The sequence below is a fragment of the Colius striatus genome, chromosome 6, assembly GCF_028858725.1.
Source record: "Colius striatus isolate bColStr4 chromosome 6, bColStr4.1.hap1, whole genome shotgun sequence".
Classification (NCBI taxonomy): Eukaryota; Metazoa; Chordata; class Aves; order Coliiformes; family Coliidae; genus Colius; species Colius striatus.
In genome coordinates, this window is record NC_084764.1 from 6,833,710 (window position 1) to 6,844,320 (window position 10,611).

The window sequence follows — 10,611 nt, forward strand, 5'->3', positions numbered from 1 at the left end:
GCCTAGCACACAGCTATGGCCAATTAAGGAAAAGGAAACTAGGTGTTTCTCTGCCCAATTACAGTAAATGTTCCCAGTACAGCTGTTGTACATAGACAAGATCAGACTCGTGGCAACTACATTTAGTAACCACCATGGCTGGCCATCTTCTGAAATCCATCAAATGAAGATGAGGGCTGCTGAACTCCACGTAAGAGTCTGGCATCCAGTAGGAGTTGGTGCAGGTTTTTTTCTTTTGAAGAAGTTAAAATCCACATCCTATCTTCTGGTACAATGATTGCCCAGCAGCTACTCATGGTGGTAGTGCCTGCTGCTCTCTTATGAGAAGCTGTCAAAGCATAACAGAATTCAGGACTACTACATCAGGAATTCATAATGTTTGAGACCAGTAGCTGGGATACATTCCAGGGAGGTAAGTGTTCAGGCTCACTGCCCAAGCACTATTTACAGACTGGTGCACTGACTGGCTAATAACAAAACACAGAAACAAGCTTGGTGGTAAGAACCCAGCACTCCTACCCATCCAGGTGGACAAGCGCGCTAGTGACTGGGCTGAGTTTACACCCTCTTGTGTTCTTTTTCCACTCCTCATCATCTTAAAATGCAGCTCTACACCAAGGCATCATTTGAGGAGGAGTGCAGCCTGCCTTCAGCCTCGTGAATAGTCCTTAGTACATCAGGTAGGGCACTTTGAATCACAGATTTTAGACTCCATGAGGCTGAGGGAGTAGATTATACCTATAGCATTGGGTCCATGCAGATTTTATTTCAGCAAGACTTGCAGAAAAAAAAGATGCCCAGACTGTAAGCAATCCTAGCATGCACAGAAAGACAGCTGCAAGTTCCTACAGAGCTTTTAGTATCTTTAGCTAAAGAACTATGGCTTTCACAAGGTTAGGCAACAACTAAACAAGAATTTTTGGATTAAGAACTTTTGATTTAAGAGTAGATCCAAAAATAACTGAAACGAGCTCCAAGTATCTAAGATTCAGTCTTTAACTTTTTCTCTTGACTTTACCTATCAAATATGTTAAAGCTGATCAAATTCTAGGTAGGCTGGACTATAATTAGTACCTACCATCTGAAACACAGTGAGAAACGCTGGTGAATCCTTTAAAGGTGCTGTTACATGTGCAATTTCCCCACTCTAACAGGGGACAGTGTTATTAAATTATTCTTAATTGACCTTGTCAAATGGAGTAATTACTTTGGTGGTGGTAATTAAAGCAAATACTGATCTGTCTCCCAGAGTACATATGAGAGGAAATGTGGTGAGGTCTGCTTTCATTATTATTTGTTAAATGTATTTATTCTTACACTAACTTCACATTTTCTCTCTTGGGAAAGACTGAAGTAAAATTTAACAGCTCCCTAATTCTACTACAACAAACTAGCAATGCCACACATGTCCTTATAAAATAATCTTCTCTTGGCTTTCAGTGATTTGAACACTGCCTTTATGCTTTTTCATGTGAACCAGGAGTAGAAAATGTTTCCTGTGGATTATGATTCCACAACAAGCCTATTATTAACTCAACTCTGGTTTAGGGAAAAATATCATTTTGCTGGCTTTATGATGCAGGTATGTTTCTAGCACAGAAAAATCATATTCTGCTAGGAAGTAATAGTGATCCTTACTAGAAGCAGGATAGGACCTTTTGCCTCTGGAGGTCTGAAGAGACCACTTTTTCAACAATTTAATTGGAGGTCAGATTTAGTAGGCTGTTATCCTCTATGAACTAACCATCAAAAACAAACAGCAAAAAACCACACAAATAGGCAGTCCTGGAGAACGCACAGAAACATAGATTTGAGCAAGTCTTTCTGAAAACCGTCCCCACAAGTAAACTGGCTCTTGCCAACAAGCCTTGCTTTCCAAATTCAGTTGCAGCATTCCCCACTCAAACTTTACAGAACACACATCAGTCTGTGACAGACTGAAATTAAAGCTTTCAGTCTGAACTACAGTGATTATTCCTTAAGTGCTATTGTGGAAAGTGTTCAACCAATACAAACCCTGAGGGTACAACAGTCTCATCAGATAACAAATATTAGTATTATATCCCTGGGATATACATATATTAATCCCAACAGCAAAATGGCACCACTGAAATACAGCAGAGCAGCAGCATGTGCAAGAGGACTGCCTCAGGGTGACCAATTGCATACGCACAGTAACCCAGCTGGAATGAGCACACATCTCTCTTCATGTTCTCGAAACAGATACTTGGTGTGAGAATCCAGTGCATCTATTTCTAACTTGGGCCTTTGATATCCAAACTATTGTTGCAGATTTTAAAATGAGATAGCCCAATTTCTCTTTTCTTTCCCATGTACTGTAATTCCCAACCACCTGTCCTCTGCAGAGTATGCAATTAAGAATTGTGTACTAGTCACTGTTCATGTATTACTTTGAGGATTTGTAAGAAGTGTGGTAAGTATACAACAAAGACCTTACTTCACACGCCCAGACATAATTTAATTCCACAGTAATCCTACTGAAATCAGTGAGACAAGCAGTCTTACTCACTTCATACAACACTTAACTCTTCATGTAGTCCTACTAGAGGTGTGTATCAGAGCCAGAAGTCCAGAATCTCTGATTTGGCCAAGCCTCTAATTACAGGGCGATCTAAACAATTTGCCTTCTCCAGTGCCCCACACAGCAAAGCCCACTTCAGTTAATCTGTTCCCAAGGAGCTGCACAATGTGCCCAGCAATTCAGTTTCTGCCCCATGTCACTGTACAAGCCACAAAGAAGAAGTCAACCAGATCAGCCTGCCAGCAGGGCTGTAGCACCCATGCTCTCTCTGTAGCACACTGGCTGGTATTTTTTCCTTAGGCAACTCCTGCTTGCACTGTCTGTACATTTGGCTCTCCTCTTTCACCAGATGGGAAAGGTTACCAGCCAGCTGCATGGTTTTGAATAGACATCCGAAGATCTGCACAGACACACAGGCATATAGGTAGAAAAAATAAACAGAAACAAATAGGAGCTGGGTCATTATCTAGGGATCATTTATTTTGACAGATAGCTGTTCCTCTGTAGTGCTCAATCCCATCTCTTCTCTGACCATCTGCTCCTCCCTCTGTGCTCCCACCCCATGACGTCTGCAAGGTCGACTTCTTGCCGAGTGACAAGATGGAGCATGGAATCATACAGAGGAAATTTTACATTCAGGCCAGTGTCTGGTAAGTGCACAGATACAAATTAGAACAAATTGAACCACCCCATCCAGTAGTATTTCAGAAGCAAAACCAAACCTAGCACCTTCCTGTGAATCTAATTAATCAGCTAGGCCAGTCTTTCAGAGCAAAGGAGGGCTTTTTTGGAGCAGGACCCAAAGTACATCTAGAATGCTGGATGAGTCAGAAATAAGCTGTCTTGGAATCTCTCAAGAATGCACCTCTGTCCACAACCTACACTGACTGGAATGCTTGCACTGTTGGCATTCACATCTTGATTTCCAGGCCAGTCCAGAGCAATGTATGCAGGGTTCCTTTTTTTTGTGCAGGGGTTCTTTGTCTTCTTTGTTGCATGAAACGGGAGTGACCAGACACCAATATGATGTGCATCAGCTCCAATTTATTGTCACATAATCATCACTTATACACCTTTTTCAGATGCTGTCTACGTGCCACAATTCATGGCAAAAAGTTCATACTAAGCATCACACGCTATGCATAAGGCCTCAAAGTTTCATTTTTGTAACAACTTAAACACCAACCTCATTGTGTAAAAACACCATCCTTATTGTGCTTAAAACATCAGCCTTATTGTGTCTAAAATATCACCCCATATGTTCGGCCTTCAGTTAGTTTTCTCTCACACTGTGATTGTGCTTACCTTACATTTAGTTAACTTTACAATTTATTAGTCAAGTACAATCAATCATATAATGCGAAATTGAATGCTCTATTCAGTCTTCTAACAATGCTTGGTTTAATGTCCTGTCCTATCTTCTTGCTTTGACCTTGTTTCTGTTACAATCTGCTGTTTGGGTTTTCCCCTTGCTCAAGCTTGCTGTCACATAGGCATTCCTTTCTGTCCTTTTTTGCTGTAGAAGGCAATTCAAAGACAAACTGCAGACTTTCTTCGTTTCTGACTGACTCCATAACATTCATTATAGCCCAGGCCCCAACAAATGTACTTCTCTTTTTTAATCAAATTAGGTATAGTATTACAACAAAATGTTATTGGCATGTCTGAAGGTTGAAATAGGGACCTCTCTAGAAAATTGTGACTGAAGAGGCTTCTCTGAATGTTCTACATGTCATTGTACAGAGCTCTGCTAGCAAATGACTGGATCCCCTCCAAATGTGTTTTCCATAGTATTTCATGATGGACAAAACCACAGAATGAATTCCCCTGCCTTGTGCCCTGTGTGGCCAAGAAGTGTTCTCTGGAAACTGTTAAGGACCTGTTCATTGCCTACAGACTATGTGAATCTGAGGCTGAGGAAAAGTGTTTTTACAATAGCAGCGAGTTTAACACTCTTCCCGTGGTCAAGAATTATAATATATTGTTTCTTGACTAAATTCCGTTCCACCAACACGTACAAGAAATCCTAGCTAGTGGCCTCTGCCATATCTCTCAATGATTATGATCTCTCAGAGGAAACAGCATCTGGATGCTCAGTCAGCTGTGGGGAAATGATGGCAAAAAGCACGTGAGTGCACTTCGGCGTCAGCATTTGCAAAGCAGAAGAGCCATCCTGAGCCATGAAGGCAGTCAACGAGGCCAAAGTCTGTCAGGATGGATAATGGCAACCGATCTTTGTGGAATACAGGCCCAGACAGAGCCTGAGGGAACAGCACAGAAGGCTGCCTCTAGTACAGACTTTGGTAACAGAGCAGAACAGACCTCGTAATTGAGACAATACAGCTGGTAATGGAACAAAGTAGCACCTGCTGATTGCTTCATAAACAGGGCTGCTCCTAGAGAAAAACAAATCCAGGCAGTATTACAGATACAATGTGTGTTGGGGTGAAATCACTGGAAATAATGTGTAGAGACTTTATGGAAAAATATTAGACACTTGGAGAAGAGTTTGTGTGACAGCAATTCTTACATAAGGTTGTCCTCGGTCTAATAGATTGCTGTGGAAAAAACCCACAAAGTTAAGAATGGATAAAAGAAGCTATGGAAGCACAGCAAGAAACACAACGATGTTCTCATGAGAGAAAGGGAATGTGTAGGTAGAAATGTGATCAGTGTTGTACATAGGGGCAGAGAAATATTTAAACATGTCTGTCTGGTTTAATCTGCTACTGAGATAGAAGCCCTGTTCCGTGTCTGTAACCATTTCAGGCTTTGGGAAAACACATTAGAAAGGTATGAAAAGATTCAAGGAAACAGTATAGGATTGAAACACATTTTAAACACTTTTCAGGGCAACAGGAGGCTGAGTATTTGGAGTGTGCAGTTGTCTTTGGAGATGGATTTGTCTTTTGTATGCTGTTACTCAGCTGCATCCTTCAAGTTTGATTAACACAATGTGATTGTCTTTAAAATCTGTCAGCATTTGGCACAGATCAGATAAATGGCTGTGACACAAGTGCAAATACTTGTATGGGAGTTCTGTAGTCTGCTTTGGTTATGATTAATAAGTTTTGCTTATGCACCTCCAGGGATTGTTTTGTAAATTATCCTGCTTGGTTTATATCAAATCAAGAGTATTTTCCTACTGGTTTACCAGGTGGCAACATTGCTTAGAGGATCTAGCTGGCATATTTTAAAATCCTTGAAAGTCACATCAAAGAAGTTGAACACCCACTGTGGGTGATCTTTTCTTCTTGCTGCATTCTGCCCGTGTTTTCCCTCCTGCACGAGATGGTCTTCTACCATCAGCTTTGGGCATCATCACCACCTCAGCCTCATCTCTCTTTGAAGGCCTCTTTCCTTTTCCATAGAAGAGCTGTCTTGTCATGGCATCAATGTCACACAGTGCCTCAGCATGGAGGGATGCATCCTCTGCCAAGCGCTTGTAGATGTTGATTGGTTCAGCCTCCCGGAAGCCCGGGGGCAAGATGATATCCACAGGCACATTGTTGTTGCCAAAGAAGAAGTGGTTGAGACGCTTTTTCTCCAGGCAGCAGTGCAGTGCCTGCATGACGTCCTTCAGGCGTGACAGTAAATACCTCCTGTGCCATGCTGACAGAGGTGTGGTGGCCAGGAGGTGCATCACAATTGTCTTCATTGTATAGGTGGAAAAGCCTGTTCCTTCCACTATGTGAGCGCAGAGCTGCAGGCAATTGAGGTGGCAGCTGCCAGACTGGGCCTCCCTGGCCATACGCCTGAAGAGCTTTGCCTCTGCTATAGAACAGCTCTCGGGCCATGATGTGCTTGGGGTGAGGGGCTCATCTAGTGAGGTCTGGCTGCTCACAAAGATGTCTGAGTCACCTTGCTGCATGCCAAAGATCAGGTCAATGAAGATAGGACTTTCAGAGGCATTTGTCAGCTTTAGCTTGCAGGAGCGCCTGGAGGACTGCAACTGCATCTTGTAGCAACATGACTGAGGCAGCTCCTTCCAGACTGATTTCATGAAGTTCTGGAACCAGCGGGCAATTTTCTCCACATCTAGGTAGGCACCTTTGCAGAGGATGTAGAAGAGGCTAGGACCCCGGTTCCTCCTCAGTTCCTCCTCAGGGTGGTGGAGGAAACACAGCACGTTTGCTGCTGGCCTCTTTACTGTGCAGGTGCACTCCTGGCACACACGGATGCGGAAGTTCCTTCGCGTCAGCTCCACCACAGGCTCTGGCTCCAGGTTGAAAGAGTAGCCATGGGGAGGCTTCAAGGGCACAAACATGCAGTATATTGGGTTCTTATGAGGAGCCCAGCCTTCGAAGGCGCTGCCCACCCCAATGGCCGGCTGCAGGACTGGGAAAATACTATTTGACAAATGTCTTTGGAAGACACAGAGGAAGTCAGCCACCAGCTCCTGCACCATTCTGCTCTTGTCACACAGATTGGACACTGTCCACGGGACGTTGCTTAAAAGAACTGTAGCATTATCATCCTCAGAAATACTTTCTCCTTCATCTTTTACCTCCTTCTGAGGTGTGTCACTGCTGGAGCACTCCTCTTCCTTGCTTTTGGCTGGCTGGAGTGTGTCACTGCTGGAGCATTCCTCTTCCTTGCTTCTGGCTGGCTGAAGTGTGTCACTGCTGGAACACTCCTCTTCCTTGCTTCTGTCTGGCTGGGATGTGTCACTGCTGGAGCACTCCTCTTCCTTGCTTCTGGCTGGCTGGGGTGTGTCACTGCTGGAGCACTCCTCTTCCTTGCTTCCATGTGGCCCAGGGCTCCTTTTCTTGAGCCACCAGCAGAGCCCGAAGAGCACAACCAGGACTGCAGCAGTGGCCCAGAATTGCCACTGCTGCCAGACAGCAAGGAGCAGGGCTCTGCAGGCAAAGACCTGCTGCTCCTGGCGCCTCAGCTCCATCAACTGAGTCACCTGCATGTCAAGCTGTTCCTCACGCTGCTTCATGTGCTTGAATGTGGCCTCATCTAGGCCATTGTTGGCCAGTTGTACTGTGAAGATGCATAATAGCATAAAAGTGGCGAAGAAGTCTGTGAGTCCCATGGCCTGCAGGAAGAGGGAGAGAACCAGTTCAGTGGGGTGGGAGAGAGGGAGCTGGCAGTGGGGACAGGAGTGGGGTCAGGTAGGAGAGGAGCTGAGGCAGCCAGGAGTTTCAAGGCCTGTGCCGGCCCTGTCAGCAGCTGGGGACCCTGGGTCCTGGGAGCCTGGACCCAGGTGCTTGGGCAGAGCCTACCCCTGGGACCCACGTTCCTTCCCCAGCCCTCCTTCCGCTGCCTCTGCACTCATCGCTGTCTCAGTGCAGACTGAACCTGTGCTGCCTGCAGGGCCCCTTTTATAGCTGCCCCACAGTGGCACGGCCTCTGATGTCACAGCCTCTGATGTCACAGACACTGCAGCGCCTCACAGTCCTGGCCAACTGTGACCCTCAGCCCCTGTGGGCTCAGTGGCCCACAGCTCCCCCAGGCAGCCAAAGCCCTGACATCCACAAAAGACTGACCCATCCTGATGTTTACACAGTACAGTCAGAGATTTACAAATTGTGGAAGCCATGAGAGTCACAAACTGAGTGACCATGATGTTCCATTTGGAAACCATAGCACCAAGGAGAAAAGTCCTGAAGAGAATGGAAAGTCCCCAGATTGAGTATCATTAAAAAGCAGAGCTATGGTCAACTATTGTTTTAAACAAGATTTATATCAGCTTGTAAGGTTTAGCAAATACCTCGTTGTAGCTGATAGGACAAGGGATGATGAAAGGCTGAGGGAGCTGGGGCTCTTTAGCTGGAGGAGACCAAGGGGTGATCTTATTTATGTTGACAAGTACATAGAGGGTGGGCATCAGGAGGATGGAATCACTGTTTTCAGTGATGTTCAGAGACAGGACATGGATCAATGGGTATATATATATATATATATGTATATTTCCAAAGAAATACAAGGAAGATTTTCTTCCCTATTCTGATGAGAAAGCACTGGAATGGGCTGCCCAGATGGGTTGTGGAGCCTCCTTTTCTGGAGACATTCAAAACCCACCTGGATGAGTTCCTGTGTGACCTACTGTAGGTGGTCCTGCTCTGGCAGGGGGGTTGCACTGGATGATCTTTCGAGGTCTCTTCCAATCCTTAAGATTCTGTGATTCTGTGAAGGGCAGTGAATCCATCTAGGCAAGGAAAGGAGCCAGCACAGCAAGAAGCCAGCCTCATTAAAGAGCGAGCTACCGAGAGAACCGAGATGCAAAAAAGGAACAGAAGAGAGAGGGAAAAGGGAACAGGCTTCCAAAGCAGAATATAGAAATACCACTCAGGCACGTAGGGATGCAGAGAGGAAGGCCCAGTTGGAGCCCAAACTTGCAAGAGATGTCAAGAGTAGTGAGAAAGTACTAATGTACTTAAGTATGTTAGTACATAAATATGTTAGCAAGCAGGAAAAGGGAGGTCCACTGCTGAGTGGGACTGGCAAATTAGTTACAAATGACAGCAGGAAATCTGAAGATTTTTCTTCATGGCCCTTTGCCTTGACATTCGCAAGTAAGATCAGCCTCTCGAGTCTCTACAGAAGTAATGATGAAGCAAACAATGAACCGCTGACATTGGGAGAGGGTAGAGCTAGCTGAGGTATGTGTTGGCTTCTCCCGTCTGCTGCCTTCTCCTTTATGCTTGGAAATAGCTTCCATGAGGACCTGTTCCATAGTTTTTCAAGGAACTCAAGTGTGGCTGACTCAGTTGTAATTTCCCAAATCTTTTTTTTTCCTTTTTTGTAGATGGGTATAATATTTGCCCTTTTCCATTCAGCTGGGCTTTCCCCTGAGCTTCAGGACCTTTTGAAGATGTTGAAATGTGACTGCAGTGAGAGATGTTGGCCAACCCTCATGGGCAGCCTCGGATACATTCAGCAAAGTCTCATTGACTTGTGTATGTCCAGCTTGTATAGGTAGTTCCCAACATGGCTGAGCTCCTTCACCCTCCCTGGGAACCTTTCTAATTGTTTCCTGGGAAGTTGAAATCAGGAGCAAGTTTGTGTATGATCATCTGCATATAATGCATATAGAGATCTGAGAGCATCAATGGAAACTGCTCTCAGATCTCTACCAGCAACAGGTAATGGGCACTGTAAAAAGAAGCGCTAGGGTGCTCGTTGTGGGTGGCTCATTGCTAAGAGGCACTGAGAGACCCATGTGATGATCACATAAGGAGTCACGCGGGGATTGCTGCCTGTCAGGAGCCAAGATCCATGACATGGCTGAGAGAGTGCCACATCTCATCAGGGACACAGGCTACTATCCCTTTCTACTCTTCCACGTGGGGATGAATGATGCAATGAGACACGATATCTCCAGAATAAAAATGGAGCCAGGGCAGGACAGGGAATGCAACGATGAGTGCCCCTCATTCACACACCATGTTGAGATGCACAAGGCTTACCACACTGAGGGAGAGTCAAACCAGGTAGGATCCTCCTGCATCCATCCAGGGAAACCTGTGTGTTTGAGTGAGCCTCTGTGTTGCCTCTACACAAATGCACACAGCCTGGGGAATAAGCAGGAGGAACTGGAGATGTGGGTGTGGATGCAGGGCTATGACCTGATTGGGGTCACAGAGAAGTGGTGGGACAGCTGTCATGACTGGAGCACAGCCATGGAGGGCTATGGATTGTTCAGGAAACACAGACTGACAAGATGAGGAATTGCTCTCTATGTGAGGGAGCAATTAATGTGCATTGAGCTCTGCTTTGGTGGGGATGAGGGGCAGGTTGAGTGCTTGTGGGTGAAAATTAAGGGGCAGGGTAAGGTAGGTGATACTGTTGTAGGAGTTTGCTATGGGCCATCTGATCAGGAGGAGGAAGTAAATGAGGCCTTCTACGAACAGCTGAGAACTGCCTCACAGTCATAATCCCTGGTCCTGACAGGGGACTTCAACCACTCTGATATTTCATCAATATTCCTAGAGATTGTTGATGACAACTTCCTGACACAGGTGATTGAGGAACCAATGAGGGGAGATACGCTGCTGGACCTGGTACTGACAAATGAGGGTCTGGCTGGGGATGTGAAGGTTGGAGGCAACCTTGGCTGC

General features: G+C 45.4%; 1 protein-coding gene across 1 annotated transcript; it reads right to left on the bottom strand.

Moving 5' to 3' along the window:
• Positions 1–5,756: 5,756 nt before the first annotated feature.
• LOC133625626 (inositol 1,4,5-trisphosphate receptor-interacting protein-like 1) lies at positions 5,757–7,583 on the bottom strand. The gene has a single exon (XM_061998175.1). The coding sequence runs from the start codon at positions 7,581–7,583 to the stop codon at positions 5,757–5,759; it is 1,827 nt and encodes a 608-aa protein (XP_061854159.1).
• Positions 7,584–10,611: the final 3,028 nt, after the last annotated feature.

Bases quoted from the DNA above. Each gene is read 5' to 3' on its own strand.
- LOC133625626 (XM_061998175.1), bottom strand. From the start codon at position 7,583: ATGGGACTCACAGACTTCTTCGCCACTTTTATGCTATTATGCATCTTC.